Genomic DNA, 20,242 nt, shown 5'->3' with positions numbered 1-20,242 from the left:
ATACATATACATACACATACATGCACAAACACACACACACACATATATATGTGTGTGTGTGTGTGTGCATGTGTGCATTTGTATGGGTGTGTGTGTGTGTGTGTGTGTGTGTGTGTGTATGTATACACTGAACAAAATTATAAACGCAACACTTTTGTTTTTGCCTCCATTTTTCATGAGCTGAAGTCAAAGATCTAAGACTTTTTCTATGTACACAAAAGGCCTATTTCTCTCAAATATTGTTCACAAATCTGTCTAAAGCCCGATTCGGACGGTAATTGTTTATATGGACATCTGTAAAAATGTATTTACATGGATTCGGACGGTGATTTATTCACAGTGGAGGAGTGAGTTCTGTGATCCTGCGCACCCGAGAACGCTCTGCTCACGTGGCCAGTCACGTGATTGTATGCTGTAACTAAAATGAATTTTATTTACAAATTTATTCTTATTATTGTGTAAAATGTATTTAAAAATAATTATTATGTAAAATATATTCTTATTATTCCAAGCATATTTTATAATGTGTAATCCTATTATTTGATTATTTAAATCTCCTGTTTAAAAATAGGAAAATACGTGCTATAGTTGTATATAATTATATATATATATCCCTTTATAATACACATTTTAAAATTGTATTGCATACCTGCTGCTGCCATAAAAAAGACCCATTTTGAATGTTTACGTGCTTTTCTTCTCTTTCTGCTCTCACTCGCTGTGGTGGAACAGACATGAAGTATTGTTCTTTTAAATACTTTCCAGCATTTCAGAAATAAATATGTATGCAAATTACACCGAAGTACAACAGTTACCGTACGGTGTTCGGGAGTGTTCAAAAAGGGTTTAAATGCTGCATTTTGAATCGATTTCTTCTCGTAAACTCAGAGATGTGGATTCGGACGGCAATTAAATTACCACACAACCTTGGTGTTTGTCCAAAAACAGTAGGTAATTTGGCCGGGGACTTTCACGGGGGTGGTGAGAGAAAAACACAGACGTCCTAAATTCGGACGGCAATTAAATCACCAACTACCCCCTGTATATGGTGAAAATCACTTAAGTCCCCCCTGAGAAACAATTACCGTCCGAATCGGGCTTAAATCTGTGTTAGTGAGCACTTCTCCTTTGCGGCGATAATCCATCCACCTCACAGGTGCGGCATATCAAGATGCTGATTAGACAGCATGATTATTGCACAGGTGTGCCTTGGCAACAATAAAAGGCCACTCTAAAATGTGCAGTTTTATCACACAGCACAATGCCACAGATGACGCAAGTTTTTAGGGAGCGTGCAATTGGCATGCTGACTGCAGGAATGTCCACCAGAGCTGTTGCCCGTGAATTGAATGTTAATTTCTCTACCATAAACCGTCTCCAAAGGCGTTTCAGAGAATTTGGCAGTACGTCTAACCGGCCTCAAAACCGCAGGTGTTCTCTTCACGGATGAATCCCGGTTTTCCCTGTACAGGGCAGATGGCAGACAGCATGTATGGCGTTGTGTGGGAGAGCGGTTTGCTGATGTCAGCGTTGTGGATCGAGTGGCCCATGATGGCGGTGGGGTTATGATATGGGCAGGCGTATGTTATGGACAACGAACACAGGTGCATTTTATTGATGGCAGTTTGAATGCACAGAGATACCGTGACGAGATCCTGAGGCCCATTGTTGTGCCATTCATCCACGATCATCACCTCATGTTGCAGCATGATAATGCACGGCCCCATGTTGCAAGGATCTGTACACAATTCCTGGAAGTTGAAAACATCCCAGTTCTTGCATGGCCAGCATACTCACCGGACATGTCACTCATTAAGCATGTTTGGGATACTCTGGATCGGTATATACGACAGCGTATTCCAGTTCCTGCCAATATCCAGCAACTTCGCAAAGCCATTGAACAGGAGTGGACAACCTGATCAACTCTATGCGAAGGAGATGCGTTGCACTGCGTGAGGAAAATGGTGGTCACACCAGATACTGACTGGTTTTTGGACTCCCCCGGACCCCCCAATACAGTAAAACTGTAAATTTATAGTGGCCTTTTATTGTGGCCAGCCTAAGGCACACCTGTGCAATAATCATGCTGTCTAATCAGCATGTTGATATGCCACACCTGTGAGGTGGATGGATTATCTCGGCAAAGGAGAAGTGCTCACTAACACCGATTTAGACAGATTTGTGAACAATATTTGAGAGAAATAGGCCTTTTGTGTACATAGAAAAAGTCTTAGATCTTTGAGTTCAGCTCATGAAAAATGGGGGCAAAAACAAAAGTGTTGCGTTTATAATTTTGTTCAGTGTGTATATATATATATATATATATATATATATATAAGTGTTGCAAGGAAAATCTCTTCATATATAATTCATATGTGAGTGGTGCAGTAAAAGCAGCAAGGCCCATTTCTCAATTACTCTAATTCATGTGATCATTCCAAATATTCCAAATCTTTTGTGCATTCCATCGAAGAGCTCATCCCTATGTCCTAATCCCTTTGAAGGGTTTACCCTCCAGAGTCAGTACTTTGAAGGAATGTAGGATGTAGGAGACCAAAAACTGTTTCTTTGGAATGCACTCTCTCACAATTCTCAAATCAAATTATGAAGTCTGATGACAAAATCCAGTGGCATTTGGTCCTACCATTTTAACCCTTCCATTTAAGAGCTTCAGCAGAGAAAATGATACAGAGTGTTTAGCATTTATACCACATAAGCTCCATAAGTATTGTTTTTTTTTTAGCACAGTATACTTGCTTTGTAGCACACCCGGTACAGTACATCACGTGCAATGCTTCAGGTACGAGTCTCGTGAAACACAAGTAACAATAAAAAAAGCTCAAAGACTTGTAGAAGCAAGCTAAAATGACATAGCTGCTTCAGCAAATGTGGTTTTATCAAGTTTGCTTTTGTTAACACTATTGGTGAGGTTTAGAGAAGGGATTAGTGTAGGTGGTATATTAACCTTTTAGTGCCACTCCCTGGAAAGTGTTGCAAAACGTGCAAGAAGCAATGTAAAGTAATTAAATGTTGCCAGGTTCACACCCATCTGTTTCAGATATAACTACATAATAAATAACTGCACTTTTATTTTAACTGACAAAATATATACCCTGAATGTTTTATAAGTCAGTTTGGATAAAACTATCTGCTAAATGCATCATGTAAAAAGTCTTTCACAACTTTCACATATCTTTTCTTTTGAAACCTGAAATTATCTCATTTGGTGGCTTGCTGAGAGCAGTGTATGCTGTAAAAACTGCATTTCTGGCTAAAAAGTCAAACAAGAAGACTAATGGAAACAACAAGAAATCAAAATTTAATTGGAATCAGTACCACAATTCAACTCAGCAACTGAATTAAGGTTTAAATTTTGGTCCGTTATTTACACAAAGCTAAGTCCTAGTACTTTTATGATACTTTTGTGTTTTTTGATCTTATACTTTTCCTGTACAATTCCCCATTTAACATAATTGGGATAACCCATCATTAAACTATACATTCTGATATATGAATGCTGGAAACAATCTAATACTTTATCAAACAATGCCGTGCCAACCTTAGCTCTAATGGATGAGGCCTAACTATGGTGTGACGCCATACTGTGTTCACCACAAGCGCCCTGCAAGCTCCTAAAGAGATTTCAGTCATTAGTTGCTCCTTTTCAAATATCACCATGCCATTGCCCTTTCATTATCTGGAGCACATGACATTATGATGCACTATGTCTACTAAGGTTTGGACAAGTACATACAGGGCCTCTGCAGTGGTATTTTCAACCTTTGAAAGACCCAAAAATAGAGTGCTCTGCTAACCTCCAGAAAAGTCACTTCTAATTTGGGTTACCCATCGCCCCAGTCACTTCTGACCTTCTGACGTCACAAGTCAGTGCAGCTTTTTATTTTTAGAGGCCTTCCCAAAACTAATTGAAGGAACAGGCTGGTGTTATGTAAGGGGATTACCTTCTTGTTACTGCATGCGCCTTGGGCATCTAGTGGGACATATAGTGGTTACTCGCAAAAGAAAGGGTAGAGTGACTCCAGAAATAGCCCAGTCTACAGCCTAATTGTTCATCTCTTGTGCACTTTTTCCCCTCCTCAGCTGCAAGCCAAGGTCGCTGACCCCATCATCCACCTCGCTTGTTCCGGAAGAGTCTTTTCCGCCCCCCATGGCTTCGAGAGCACCAGCCAATAGGTAGAGCACAGCAGAGGTCCGACATCAGCCCCAGACAAACAGCCAAGCGCCAAAAGCACTTAGGAGTGATCCCAGCAAAGTGCCCTACTGTCTGAAGCTGCCAGGTATGTTCTTATCAGCACAAACATGGAGCCCGAGGCTCCCCGTTGAAGCCGAGCCAGTCTTTGGAGGAAGGCCCCTCAGAGGCCAAGCCAGGCTGCTTATGACCCCCGCTCAAGTCACATAGGCAAAAAGTGAGCTTCTCTGCGGGCGTTACCTTGGAACAATTTACGTAGGTCTTTCCAAATTCATCTTCAAAAACTGTATCGTTCAGACTCATCTATTGATTCTCTTATCTTTGACCATACTGAGTGGTCTTCAGTTTGATTGACTATTTCTACAACCACTGGAAATTTGACAGCAAACTGTGTCTAGTTTTATGTATACCCTGCAAGTTTTATGGAGAACCTAAACTGCCAGACTTATTTTACATTCTCTTTGAAATTTTTGGCAGCTCATGTGTCCAGTTCAGTATAAAGACAACAATTGTTGGATTGGATTGAAGTATATTTTATGACTTAGACAAGCGGCCTAATAATGTAGAGCTTGAAAAAGTAAAGAAATAAAGAACTCTATGACATCAGTCTCATGGTGACTCTGTTCCAGTGTGGCATCATTCAGCAATAAAGAACGAACTAAAGCTCTTTACAAACAATCCTTGAGTGCACTTTCAAAATAAGGGGTATAAATAATACTGTCTTATTAGAAGTAAGGTCTCAAATGACAAATATTGCTCATTAGTGTTAGTCAAAGTTGTAGTCCAGACCAAGTTCGAGTAAAGACAGAGACCTCAAGAGGGTCTGAATGAATTAAACTGTGTAAATACACTTTCCTTTGGGATGAATGTCATTGTCACGCAAACCTCCGCAACACACATGACACATGTCCATGATAAGACCAAGACCATGAAAATATTGCCTTGAACTCAGACTCTAGACAGACGTATGCCTGATTATAATCCTGTACTACAACACTGGCATTAAAACAAGTTGCAAGTTAAAATAACAATTACAAAATAAAAATTGTCATCATTTGCTCAGACATGTCATGCCAGAAACGTTCGACTTTATTTCTTTTGTGGAACATACATATGAACTGATTATTTCAAGCTTTATAAAGGATGAAAAAAAAAATTAAAAATTCAAAGCGTTCCAGAAAATGTAAATGCTATATTCTTTCAGAAGAAATATACCCAGTTCTCCTGTTCTCTAACTTGCTTCCTAATCGAGTCATATCTTTGACAAATTGCATATGTTCCTTTTTGTACAATATGCATACAACTTATTAGTGAATAAGACCCCTGTCAGTGCAAAGTTACTTCCAAACTGCCAGCTCTATTGCTGCGATCATGTTAAGTAGGTAAACAAAGCAAGTTATTCATTGTAACACAATCCTGCCTAAACAAGTTGTTACCCCTTAAGATGGATGACTTTGCGTTGTAATCAATTCAGTAACAAGCTCAATTTATTTCCCACCACAAACCTGGAATATTCCTTTGAGGAACTTTTCCAGGAGTTAAGGTTTGTGGCAGAAATGACAAAGCGATAAAGATGTTCTCTTTAATTAGATTTACTAATACATCAAAGGAAATTGGGGGGGGGGGGGGGGGGGGTGAAATCCCATGGAGCTACTGTAGAAGATTGATCTCCTTACTAGTCAGAATGCCACGCCATAGTAACTCATGCCTTCATAACATCATATCTAATTCACTGCCTTACTCACAAACCACAGACCTGAATGCTGACTTATGTACAGACCCATCCAAGCTCTACTGCCGAATTGGAGATGGATCAGTCTCTGTCTCACAGGGAAAGTGCTCAGCGCTCCAGAGCTTCTCCAAAGCGTCTGGAATGGCTGTTGACACTCCCAGTCTTTAATGTAGGATCAAGAAAAGCTTTAACCCATTGCTCTTTTCAACCCACTCCTCCATTCTTGTCTTAACTACTTTCAAATGTTTAATAATGCTGCCTTCAGAGCTAATTTGTTCCACTAAGATGCACAAGGAGTTACAATGATCATATGTGCCAAACAGAAAACTAAAATGAACAGGCTAAAAATATATTCTCACAATAGACATGTATGCCATGAACATGTTGAAAGTGATACATCTAAATGAATTTAGTTATTTAATAACACTAAACAGTAATCATTATCAAGACTGCATGAAATTGGCTGCAAATGATGAGCGGCGGTGAACAAAAATATGTAAAGGAATCAGAAATTTGTTTTTAATTCTGCATAATTAACACTAACACTTTTACAATAATGAGTTGTTTGAAATAACTCCCAATGACTCATATAAATAAGCAAAGCTGTTCTTGAAAGGCAGAACTACCCAAAGTAATTAAACAAAGATGGTTTTGCTATTAAATTGACTTTTTCACAAATGGTAAATTCCAAGTATACTGATGGACCCCTTTAATGGTTTCCAACCTAAAGATTTTTCATCAGGTAAAAGCTGCCTCTTTCTGAAAAGGTTGGAAAAACCTTCTCAAAAGACAGAAAAACGATCAAACGCTTCAGTATGTCTACTGGAATAAACCTGGAATAAATGTAAAACAGGTAATAAATATGGGTGATTATGAAGGTAGAAATGCTTTTAATAAAAATGAATTCTACGAAAAACTTTTTTTTTAAAGTTACAGTGGACACAAAACATTATTTGCCTAGTTAAGTTTTATTACAAAGTTTGAAGTGAACGTCAAAGATGTATGATTTTATAAAGCAGTTATTTTCAATAAATGCACAATATTGAAAGGACATCCACATTTTGAGCAGACATCCATGATTTTCACATGGATGAATGATATTTGGATTTCTGTAACACTTTGCTTAAAAACGCTGTAATGCATTACTTATGCCTTGTAATGCACCTTATAATGCATTATCTCATGAACAACTATAGCCACAGTTATAATACATTATAATCTATTTATTGCTACATTTAAAAAAAGTATAAGAATTAAAACACAAGACAAGAAAACTTTCGAATTGTATAATGCCTTTTAACTTTGGCTAATTTTTTTATGAAAAGATACAATGCATTACAACACATTATGAATACCTTTATAATGCATTATACATATAGGCTTTAAGCAAAATGTTACTGCAATTTCCTATGAAATATGTAAAGCTGAACATTACTAGAAATATACACACACACACACACATATGCATTGTTAATCCTTTTGATCTTTTATTTAAAAAATTCACAAAAATCTAACCTTTCATTGGATAATAAGAATTTAAAATGGGGGGAAATATCATTATGAAATAAATGTTTTTCTAGAATACACATTGGGCCACAATTAACGGCACCCTTTTATTCAATACTTTTTGAAACCTCCATTTGCCAGTTTAACAGCTCTCCTTCTCACCGTGCATTAGGACGATATAGACACACGTCCTCTTCCAGCCAGCTCCGTAACATTTTCTGTTGATTGGAAATTCTTAATTATTGCCCTGAAGGTGGAAATGGAAATTATCCCTGCTCTAGATCTTTTCTTAAAGCCACTTCACTAATTTGTGAAGCTCAATTATCTTTTGCTGCACATCAGAAATATATTCTTTGGTTTTTCTCATTGTGTTGGATGATTAAGGGAATTTGGGCATTTTTTCCCTCCTATTTATATTTCTGTGAAACAGGAAGCCATGACTGGACAACATGTTCATAATCACCCTGGAGCACTCAAAATTGAGATATTTTACTCATAAGAATTTCTAGGGGTGCCAATAATTGTGTCCAACGTGTATTTGAGAAAACATTTATTTCATAATTTTATTTCTCCCCCCCCATTTTAAATTCTTATTACCCAATGAAAGGTTAGATTGTGATTTTTTTTTTAATTAAAGATCAAAAGGATGAACAATGCAAATTAATTTTCACAGCCTTCTTTGATCATATTTACCAAGGGTGCTGATATTTTTGGCCATGACTATACATATACACATACACATGCACTACAGAAATTCATTTAATTTTCCAGACCTGAAAAAAATTAAAAGCAAATAAGCGTGTTTCCAACATACAAGGAATATGGAAACTCACTGGCGGCAGGTTCGACTAACTCCAAGAGTGCAATTATCAGAGCAAAAAGCTTTCTCTCTGCCTTGATGAAAGACCGAGAGACCCCTTAAGCGACTCAACGTCTTATTTACACTCAAAATTACACCCCCTCTCTTCCTGTGTCATGTTCTTTGGCTCCAATTTGTTTTGTTATGCTTCCACTAAAACTGAACTATGCGCGTGGTCGCAATAATTTTAACAGGCTGACACCCTCTCCGCTCACACGCAGACTCGCACACACATTCCACCCTGTGCCCTCTCACCTCCATGACACCTTCAACTATACCACATTGCAGGACAGCGAGGGGAAAGGGGGAACTTCAAAGTGGCCGGAGGGGGGTGCTTCTTTTTCCTGCCACTTGTCATCATCTAAGGGTCTTTGCTGCCTCCATTATTACTTTAATCAATTCCAACTGCTTCAAGAGGCTTTGATGGGGGAGCAGGGCAAAGCATGCTGGAAGCACCTGCCGCTGAGCAGAGCACAGGTGGCCTGCAGAGCCACGGGGTGAGACTCGAGCCCTCTTTACCAGGAGGTAATAACAGCACTGTTACCCAGCAGGCATTCCAATCGGCCCATCGTCACTAAAACCTGCTAGCGGCACATACTTAAACTGCTAAACAATATGAAAATTTAAGAGAAGCTGATGAGTATGACAAAATAAATTAATAAAATAGCAGGGTTTTTTTTTTTATTATTAAATCAGTCATACATCTAATACACTTTAAATTTGATATGAATGTTTAAAGATGCATGTGCGAATATTCAAAGTGAAGTCCAGGATGTTCACGTTCAGAAGAACTAGGTTATGTCGCCATCTGCTGGCTCCTCAGCAAAATTAAAAGTCAAGAAGCTGAAAAGGAAATTTCATGTTAATACACTGTGAGAAATTAGTTTTACTACAAAACAGAAAATACACAAAATGAGACAAATAACTAATACTTTACAATTAATAAAGCACAAAAACAACTGCCAAAAGAGCACAGAACTGTGTAAAATATTTAAAAATCCCTTTTTAATATGTAAATATTTATAGAAATATAAATATATCAAAATTCATTTAGTCAATTTCAGCAGATTAATTCTTAGCAGGTCAAATAACATGACCATAAATTATTTGTAATCAAAATAATCAAACAACAAAAATATATATAAAAAAACCTAGATACATCGAGCACATGCATAAACAAAACTAACCAGCTGTGGCAGAATCTTTTCAAAGTGTTCAATATCAACAGTGTCACAGTCCTCACTGTCAGCCTGTTTTACAGCTCTGCGTGTTGCCTCTGTAGCATACAGACAATGTCATAATACTGAAGGAAACTATATTACACTGTACTGTAACGGTGCACAATGACTGCCTATGTAAAGTTTGTCTTACCTTCAACAAACACTTTCAACATCTCTGCTACAAGTATGACAGCATCACTGCTGACTGTGGAAGAAAAACTTCAAAACTGAATACTGTTCAGCTGCCTGAACTGACTAGTTTTTTCTTAATTATGTTTCTGTCTTTATCCGTATCCTCACACACGTATTCAAAAACAACTTGGACTAATCGATAATGAAAGGGTGGTTTAATAAAACACTTTAAATGAATCAGACCGAGTTGAGTTAAAGTGAACTGGAAAAGCTAAACATGAATAAATCTGCTTCTATTTTGATTTTAATAAATTTATAAAGGTGCTGTAAATTAAATCGTTACATATTCTATCGCAACTGTACAAAACTATGTTAATACATGCAGCTTGGATAGGTTTGTGAATGAAAAACTCTTAATTCATTAATTTGAACAGATTTACCATCCTCAAACTCTGGGCTTAAAGAAAGTCGAGTTTCCCCAATTCAACTGCGTTTAACCTGTAAATACAATCTTTCTGAAATTATTTGACCATGCGTTAGGTGTTCAAATGTCAGGGGACTCAAAAGGGCAAATTACCAAAAAAATTGAGCCACAAACAATATGAGATTATGTGGTGTTCAAATACACATCCCCCCGGTTTCACAGACAAGACTTAAACCTAGTCCCAGACTAAAATGTAAATCTGAGGTGTTTCAACTGAAAGAAACTTGCACTTACTAAACAAAGGCACTGATATATTTTAAGATCAGTCTCAAAAAGCACACCAGTAATGTTTTTATAAAGAAATACTTAATGTCCTAATTGAGCTATGGCCTAATCCTGGTTTAGTCTAAACCCTGTCTGTGAAACCGGGCCTTTATATCAAAACCACTGGGAGTGGTCTGACGAACTGGGTGTGAACCACATACTTGTTTTAGTCTGCAAAATATAGGCTACAGATAATCTCACCAGTTCAGTTTCCCGTCTTCACTAACGTAACACATTTTTACCTCTTTAAATGTATCAGCAATTCACTCAGTTACATCTCTAAACTCGTGGGGCCGGTTTCCCGTACGGGGATTAAGCCTAGTCGTAGACTAAATGTCATTTTAAACCTGGATTTATTGAAGTAGCTTTCTCACACATGGATTACAATAGTCTCAGACTTGCACTAGTCTTGACTTAAACAATTGGATTTCTAGAAGTAGGATTAGACCTAATCCAGATCTAAATTAAGTCTTAAATTAAACCTGGTCAGAAGCAGGTTTAACCTCAGATTAAAAATTTCTTGCCTCAAGGCTCACGTCCACAGTAGCAAAAAATGGATTACCTTGACTATTTCAATGACAATCAGAGACCACCACCAAGACCAGAAAGAAGGTTGCTAAAAGACAGGAGCAACCCACTAAATGATTTTGATGATTTACATTTTCTTGACCGTTTCCATATGTCAAAGGAAAATGCAACAGAAATAATTGGTTTGCTGCAGCCCAAGCTTTCAGGTGACTTAGTCAGAGGCCCCCCTATTTCTCCTTCCTTACAAATATTAATTACCTTAAGGTTTTTGGCATGTGGAACCTTCCATCGGGAAACTGGGGATTTGTGTGGTGTAGGTGAATCAACAGTGTGCAAAATAGTACACAAAGTCTGCAGTGCTATATGTGAACTGAAAAAGGATTTCATCAAGTTCCCAAATGCTGCTGAACAGGCCACCTACAAGGTAGATTTCTATGAATATGGGAACTTCCCTGGAGTCATTGGTTGTATCGATGGCCACCACATTCCCATCAAGTGTCCCTCTACAGCAGATGCTGAGGAATTCAGAAATCGTAAAAACTGGTTTTCAATAAATGTACAAGGAGTGTGCACTCCCACTATGCAGTTCTCCAATATTGTTGCACGCTGGAAAGGTTCAACTCATGACTCAAGGATTTTCCACAACTCCTCTTTATATACTCAGTTTGAAGCAAGACAACACTCTGGAATTCTACTTGGTGACAGTGGGTATGCACAGACAAACTTCTTGTTCACCCCTTATCTCCATCCAGTCAGACCAGAGCAACAGCGCTATAACCAAGCTCACATTCTCACCAGAGGGCTAATAGAGCGCATGTTTGGTGTATGGAAGAATCGTTTCCAGTGTCTCCGAAATACACTGCGGTTTGCATTGTTATTATTGCAACAGCAGTGCTTCATAATTTTCTTAAACAGTGTGGCTGCCCAGACCCTGATATTGAAGATGATGATGACCAACATGTCCCCATCCCTGAGCTAGCCAATGACAGAAATGGACTTGCTTACAGAGATGCTTTTGCTTTGCAGCACTTCTCATAAATGTGCCTTGAGTGATACATAAATGATTGGCATAGACAGGTAAAAAATTTCAGGACATTTTTTTTATTTAACTGAGGTTTGGTTCCAAAGACAATTGACACTGCTGCTGCTTCATCTCTCTCTCTTTCATAGACAACTCAAGATGAAGAATTTTCATTTTGACTTCATGTTCTTCTTTTAAATATTTTAATTTACATTCATGGAACTCTATGGCAAGTTTCTCATGAATGGTCATCCTTTTCCCTCTTGACCTGCTGCCTGGATTAGAGACTGCTGGATGCTGACTAATGCTACCGCAGGAGACTGGATGCTGCTGCATGTTGGTGCTGGCTGCTGATGGATTCATTTGAGCCTCTTGACTGTTCCCTGCGCCCCCCAAGTCCTGAGTGAAGATCAGGTCATATTTGTATGGAAGAAAAAATCTAGTATTACATTTGACTTCAACAATAAAGGTCATTACGTCATTTTTGTTACAAGACATGACTTGCATTTAATTACTGTATGTTGGATGGGATAACACATGTTACTGTAAATGAGACGTGTCCTATCAAATGAGTCTTTGAAAGATTCCTCACCTGAACTGTCCAAATGGTCATCATCTGGAATACCTTCCAGGGGTTGCTGACTTTCAATAATCCCAGCCAACAAGTCCCCCAACTCCTCTGTGTCTGGTGGAACTGGAAGTCCCCCACCTGTCTTGAAACGCTCTTGACGCGTAGCAGCAGTTGTTTTTTTCAGGTTTATTTTTATGTTTTTCCACAGGACCTTTACAAGATAATATACACTCTGAAGTTGGAGTTCTACATAATATTGTTTTCTTTTTACAGTTCATTAATGAAAACATTTAGAATTTACTGATTTGTAAGAATGGGGCAACAATAAATCATACCTGAACTTGTTGGAGTGTCCGTTTGGTTACTTTTTCATTTGAGTTGAATTCATTCAATATGGAAATCCATGCTTTCTTCTTCTTGTTTTCTGTACCTGAATCATGCTGTTTGTTTTCAATTACAGGATAGTTTGATACAATTTGTTTAAAAAGGGTCTTCTCAAATTCACTGAAGTTTTTTTGAGCGTTTTCTTTTGTCTTTATCCAATTTTTGGTTAAGTGTAGTGACTCCTGTTCCACACACTCCTTAAGACTAATGAATTACAAGTATTCCATACCAGGTTTTTTTAGCAACCTCTCCTTAGCCACATGTGCATGCCATTAATCTATTCGGGTTTCCAAAAGATGATCTCACTTGTCCTTGATTACCTTAATCTGAGACTCTGTAGTCTAGAACTAGTTAATCCAAATTTAAGCAACATCTCAGAAAGTCAGTTGTTTAGTGAGGATTAATTTAAGTAGAATTAGCCTAGTCCTGGTTTATTTTAAGCCCTTAACGGGAAACTGGGCCGTGACGTTTAGCAAAGGAATGAGTTTATTTTTTGTATATGTGGAAGTAGCAACTGTAGAACAAGCTCATTGTGTGTTTTGACATTATGACAGGTATCCAAGAGACTGACTTGAACATGAAATACCAAATATATGACTAAAAAACAGTTTCTTGAGCAACAACGTCTCTGTCTGTCTGTCTGTATCTCTCTCTCTTTACCACACATTGACAAGTGGAGCAAATATATAATGTGAACCCTGTGTGTCGTTGACTATTTCCCCAAAAGACCCGTCTCACCTTTGGTTTTGTCCTCCTTGAAAGAGCGTGCCAAAAGTTTGGCAACAGTTTCCTTAAAAACATAAGAATGTTAATCACTAAAAACGGGAATGGCTGTAACGCCGTCGTATACTAAACTTGATATCTTATCACGAACTGTTTGTTAAACGAACTGAAACATACCTTTTTAAACACGACTTGATTTCCCGCGTTCGCCATTCTGAGCGCGCTCCAGTAGCGTCACTGAACTTCTTCGTGTTTTCATTTTTAAATGGCGCGTGCCAACTAACATTCATGGTGCTTATCCGCCATCTAGAGTGTGGAGCAGAGCGCGAGAATCGCCTTCTTCGTTTGCTGAATAATCTTTTATTGTCTACATATATATTTTAGAGCTCATTGGTCCATATAAACTTTCTTAAGAACTATGCATGTTGTTGCATTTGTAATCATTATGACAGTCGTGTTTTTTGAATGCGAACAAATAGCAAGGTTAAACAGAGATATTACTGACTGATATGTGCAGAATAAAAAGTTAATGCAATAACTAATTTAAGTATTCCTACTACAGTATGTTTACAAATACATTTTAGAATAGGGACCATTCTATCTGAACTAGTTGTTTATTAGCATGCCTATTATTAACATAGGCTGTTTATTAGTGCTTATAAAATACATATTCTGCATTCATCCCTAATACTACCCAATACCTAAACTTAACTATCTTACTAACTATTAATAAGCAGCAAATTAGGAATTTATTGAGGCAAAAGTCGTTGTTAATGGTTTGTTAATAGCAGGAATTTGACCTTAAAATAAAGTGTAAACAATTCAGAGTAAATAAACATAAAAATAAATGTTGTTTTCCACAGGAGCACTCCATATTAAAGTAACAATAATACCCATAATGGTAACACCTTATTTTTGGGGTCTCTTAAGTTGCTTATTAGCATGCATATTACTAGAATATTAGCCATTTATTAGTAGTAATATTAACGCCTTATTCTACATCCTTAATCCTACCCAATACCTAAACTTAACGACTACCTTACTAACTATTAATTCAAGAAACTATTAATTCTAAAAAAGCAGCAAATTAGGCATTTATTGAGGGAAAAGTCAGAGTTAATAGTGAATAAGTGTTCCCTATTCTAAAGTGTTACCATAATAATAATTATAATTTTGACTCAAAATTGTTATTATTCCCCAAGCATTCTCATTATTAGGCTGCTGTATCAAGCTGCAAAGTCAATTCAGATGAGTTGAGATTTGGCAAATAACATTTTCTGTTCAAAAGATGAAGATAATCCTTAAACCAAAAAAACAACAAAAAGAAGCATCTGAGAATAAATGTATTCAACATTTCAGGAATACATATAAAAGTGATAATTTACAGTAGGGATACAGACATTAAATCAAACAGGGTTTTAATGTTAGGTAGAAAATGTAACACTGGGTTATCATACAAAAAACATTGTGGTAGGATGAGGTTTAGTGTAAATCACTCCAGCCAGTAACTGTCTCCTATATTCCATTTCTAATTCACACACAGGTCTGTTTGAAAGGATTGGTATGGAAGACTATTTAACTGGTTGTCAAATCTGTTCTGGGAAGACATCTGAGAGAGAGAGAGAGAGAGAGAGAGAGAAATGTAACTGGGTTCATAGTCTGCTGCCCCATTCCAAAGCATAAAATGAAGTCTGTAGTACCTGGAGAGAACAATCCTTTAGCTTTTCCATTCATCTCAATGGCAGTATGTGTTATGAAATCTGCTCATGGCAGCTCATGGACATACAGTTTTGCTAGCAGGTGGTTTTGAGCCAATCACCTAAACTTGCCATGTGACTGATTCATGACTTCATAACAACACCAATTGGCTAATGGCATTACAAGAATTAACACAAAAGTCCCAAACCGAGCAACTGCCATATTGAAATGAATGGATGTTGTTGATATATGTTAACAGCTATAACAGATATATTTTGTGTTTTGCATGCAGGTCCTTGGCATGGGATGCTGGTGTCCTATAGGGTGCGATCACATTAGCAAAGCTGCAGCTAAATTTTGCATGCAATGAAAGGTGCGTTTCCCCAAAGCATCGTTAGACAACTAAGTTCCATTATTGGTAAAGACAGAACATGCAACCATAGCTGCTCTTTGAAAACACACCACAGATTAATCAGAAGGACCATTTTTGCTGGTGAAGGACATGGCTATGTTGGGTCAGCTTCATGAGCAGCACCAAACCAGCATGAGCAAATCCAGACCAGCATGGAAGTCTAAGGTGGTCTTTTAAACAGGAATTATAGGCCTTCTTGCTAAAAACAACAGATTGACTCACTTTTGGTGTAACAACTGTGTTGATCTGTAAGTGAAAACCTCCAAGGTTGTGTGGACCAGCTTCTTCTGCTACTTTAGCCTCCTCTGAAGATGAGTATCTCACAAAGCCCACACCCTTTGGCCATCCTGATGAATTGTCGATTCTGAGCTGTTCATTGAGAAAAGTGCTTTCAAATCAAATTACAAGAGGAATAAAAGTTTACAGTAAAGATTGTCAAAATATGAGGTCATCTAAGACACTACAGACAAAATTTTGGGTTGAAAACAACCCAATGGCTAATTTTGGTAACCCAACACTGGGTCAGAATATGGACAAACTCAGCGCTAGATTGACTGGGTTAAATGTCTGATCCAACATACTGAGATGTTGTTGTTTTTTAACTCATTTTTAAATATTTGCTAAAGAAAAGTTTTCAAGCAAGACAATTAATTTGGTCTATTTTATTAAAGCAACACAAATCATCCCCGACTGTAGCTAAATGAGAGTTGATTTAGAGTCAGCATTAACATTGGCATTCCATATAACATGTTAAAAGTTTTCAGTAATAAAAGTACTTACGACACATTCGGTAATTGTCCCAAATTTAAGTAGCTGTGAAGCTCTCTCTCTGTCAAACATGGATTCAAATCTGTAACAACAATCCCATGGTCCTATGAAGAAAGGTAGACAAGACATCAATCAAATTGCATATTTCCATTCATAGCGTCACAGGTAGAGCCTATCGCAGCATCTCATGGAAAAACCTCAAGCTTGTGCCTAAACAGATTGAAACAGTGGCGTCGTAAACGATTGTTTATGGAACGAAACTCAGATAATATTACTCAGATAAAGTAACACTCGTCTTGCTGTCCTAAAATATCACACCTAGCTGGCAACATGAGAAACAAATATGATTGTGGGCCGTTCCTTTGTTTAGCCAATCAGATGACTTTGAGCCTCTTTCTTTCTGCCTGTCAGTTATTTTACATGTTAAAGCTGTGATGTCTTTTGTATATCTTGTGAATTATTTATACCCAGTTTTCTTCTGTTTATTTAATTTGATAATTAACAGCCATTCAAATTAAGAATTTATTAGAAAGAATTTGAAGTATTTGGTATAAAATGGCCCTGAAAAATCAATTCCTGCATGGCAGGAAAGAAATTTCTGACATTGCAACAGTGCAACAATTAGTCAGCTTACCCATTCTCCAGATGTTTGAAATTCTTTATATTCATCTGGGAGGTGGATGTATAAACGTTGAGAGTGCATTGTTGAATAAACTACACTGGGAAAAGAAAATGGTAGGATTTACTTGAACTGTTTTCGCTCATAAATTAATGTCACAAAGACACGACTGAAATAATGTCTTGTACATACTTAAGTAATCTTGTTTAAGTAAGCTTTGAAAAATATTTTTTTATAGTGCCTATACAGATTCAGTAAAATGACTGAGGCAACAATTCTAAGTTCTTAGCTGAAGAATCATAAAACAAGCAATTATGCAAAACCAACAAAGTTAACCAACTCATTGAATGAGTATGTAGAAAATGTAAATGTAATTGGTAAAGGCTAAACTACAAGAGGAAAAGAAGCACATACTGCAGTGCACATACCGTACTCAGGTGACTTAATGACTGTTGTAGTTGATATGGTGTGATGTTGGGAGCCAAATGAGCCAAAGTAGCTTACAGCTCCTTTATAAGGAGGATGTCAGACAGATAATAGTTACTCCTCCCACAGAATGCAGTATGTGATGGGATTCTGAGCTCTGGTCAGCAGCATCCATAGCCTATACCACATACTGTACATTACAATGTTTTTAATTAAGTGGTCTTAGCAGTCTTTGTTCAAAGGAGAAGGAGTATAATGTTCTGTCAGCTGATCTCTATCACAAAATTGATTTAACAAATATTCATCAAAAGACATTAGCACTGTAGAAATGTTATACAGTATACAAACAAATGCAGGAATGCTGCATTTGACAAACCAGACACATGTATTTCACAGAACTGATTGATATCCAGAATAGTCATTTAAAATAACAGCGATTATTCACAAATAATTGTAATTTACAGATAAAGAACTGCCACACAAAAACATTTCCATAAGCACTTTTTCATTTACATTTTGAAATATGTTTTATATGACTAAATGACAACAACACTACTGAATATCAGTGTAATTTGTCTCCAAAAAACAGCTGTTGTCCGAGTTCTATATAAGATGCACCAGTTTCTCAGGTATATTTTTTGAAGGGGTTACCACAATGCATATTCCAAATTCATTTCTGTAGAATCCATACTTCCTGGGTAAAACGAGTAATCAACAGATGACAAGGTTAGGGAAACACAGCCCTGTTCACAAGAAGGAAATCAAACACTGCAACAAGTTGACAGATGTGGAATTTGTCTTGATCTATCAAACATTCATTTATCTGAACATCATACATCCTGAATGCTCAAAGGAAAGTAAAATCTGAATTTCTAGATAAAAGGACCAGCAGGTAATTACCACAATGTGCCAGGGGGAAATAATGAGATATTTGAATTATTTACTGATAAACAAGTGTTTTCAGAGTCCGTGTCACAAGGATGTAATTTAAAGCTTTCTGTAGCCTAGATGTGTTTATCATGTCTGTGAGGCATGTATTCGCTTGTTTTGGTTAATTTTTGTGAATTGCTCCTGTTCAAGACGAGACGGCAGTATAAAAGCACATCGTTTTTGTTGAGTGAAGTGACATTCAGCCAAGTATGGTGACCCATACTCGGAATTCGTGCTCTGCATTTAACCCATCCAACGTGCACACACACAGCAGTGAACACACACACCGTGAACACACACCCGGAGCAGTGGGCAGCCATTTATGCTGCGGCGCCCGGGGAGCAGTTGGGGGTTCGGTGCCTTGCTCAAGGGCACCTCAGTCGTGGTATTGAGGGTGGAGAGAGCGCTGGACATTCACTCCCCCCACCTACAATCCCTGCCGGCCCGAGACTCGAACCCGCAACCTTTGGATTACAAGTCCGACTCTCTAACCATTAGGCCACGACTTCCCCCTATTTTGGGGATATTTTGTTGATATTGTGAGTGCATAAATAAAAGTAGACTTCACTTGTCATTTAAAAAAATAAATAAGGACAGACAACAGCCTATAATGCTTAATTATTTAAATACCTACATAGTTAAATACAAATTAAATAAATTGGTACAGCAATTAAATAGTGCATTCAATATTTTGAAATGTTAGATTTCATTTTATAACTACTTGTTTAAGTTTTATCCAACACAGACTTACTGCTGTAGTTTTGTTAGTCTGAATTTTAGCTCTATTTTGACATCAGCTCGTCAGATGACTGTCAATCATAGCAATGACTCGCAGCATGATTTAACGGATTCACTCGCTTAAATTTAACATTCGTGCTTGTCATCCCTGAAACGTTATACGTGGACGTTTGGTCCTCTTAGACAAACAAAACTTTTCCCCAAATTGTGAATGAATTATGTAGAGAAACCGAGCAAAGGGCGCTCCCTTATGGCACAGTACAGTTGACCGGAAATGACTGAGCTGGCTTATCCAAAACCAGGAAGTAATCGTGCATATGGTCAATTTGTGGTGCTTACGTAGGCATTGCTATTGTGCTGTAATGATCCAGCACCAAGTGTGTTAGGCAAATGAACGACATCTCAAATCACATGGCAGGTTGAGGAGATGAGTGTCTTTCCTCGTAAACCAAATGGCTTAAAAACAAACTAAAAAGTGTTGTTTTTTGGGGTTTTTTTTATTAAAAACTGCCAAAAGTTTTCTGTTAGGGGATAGAAAATTAGATTAGCTCAGTATAAAAACCAATCACCTATGGAGATTCCCCATGGACCACATATGTGCGTGGGCTGGTGTGTGGGTGTGTGTGTGTGTGGGTGTGTGTGTGCATCACTTTTTCTACAGAAATGTAAAATCTAGTAGGGATACTATTGCTGAATCAACCTCATTATGTTTATTATATGGGCAAAATAACATTTTCCCTTCGGAAGTGTAAAGTTTTAAAGTGTATCACCTTAACTGTAGTTAATTGTGCAATTGTTTTGTACCTCAAATCATAGGTATATTTTAAAAAGCTGTACTTGCAGATAATATAATATTAATGAAATAAAAAGACACTTTAGTGTACTCAGAGACTTACTTTCATGATTATGTTAAGACACTTTTTGGTCATGTCAAATTAAACGTTTTTAAAAGAATTTAGAAATTACTTAAAGTACTTAAGTCCTACTTAAGTGCATGCAAAAAAGCACTGTTAAGTT

At 37.4% G+C, this 20,242-nt stretch overlaps 1 protein-coding gene and 1 pseudogene across 2 annotated transcripts; one reads left to right on the top strand and one right to left on the bottom strand.

Annotated features, from left to right (window-relative positions):
• Positions 1-8,847: 8,847 nt before the first annotated feature.
• On the bottom strand, positions 8,848-13,847 carry LOC306867974 (centromere protein X-like; the record flags this gene model as incomplete). The annotated part of the gene is made up of 5 exons (XM_079413944.1): positions 8,848-8,913; positions 9,495-9,583; positions 9,679-9,732; positions 13,650-13,701; positions 13,812-13,847. 5 exons carry the CDS (start codon positions 13,845-13,847, stop codon positions 8,848-8,850), a joined length of 297 nt encoding a protein of 98 aa, XP_079270070.1.
• On the top strand, positions 10,961-11,973 carry LOC306861262 (putative nuclease HARBI1; annotated as a pseudogene). Its single transcript has one exon. The product of its transcript is annotated as a putative nuclease HARBI1 (transcript).
• Positions 13,848-20,242: the final 6,395 nt, after the last annotated feature.

Source organism: Barbus barbus, assembly GCF_936440315.1.
Source record: "Barbus barbus genome assembly, chromosome: 4".
Lineage (NCBI taxonomy): Eukaryota > Metazoa > Chordata > Actinopteri > Cypriniformes > Cyprinidae > Barbus > Barbus barbus.
This window is presented reverse-complemented; position numbering and strand designations above follow the sequence as displayed.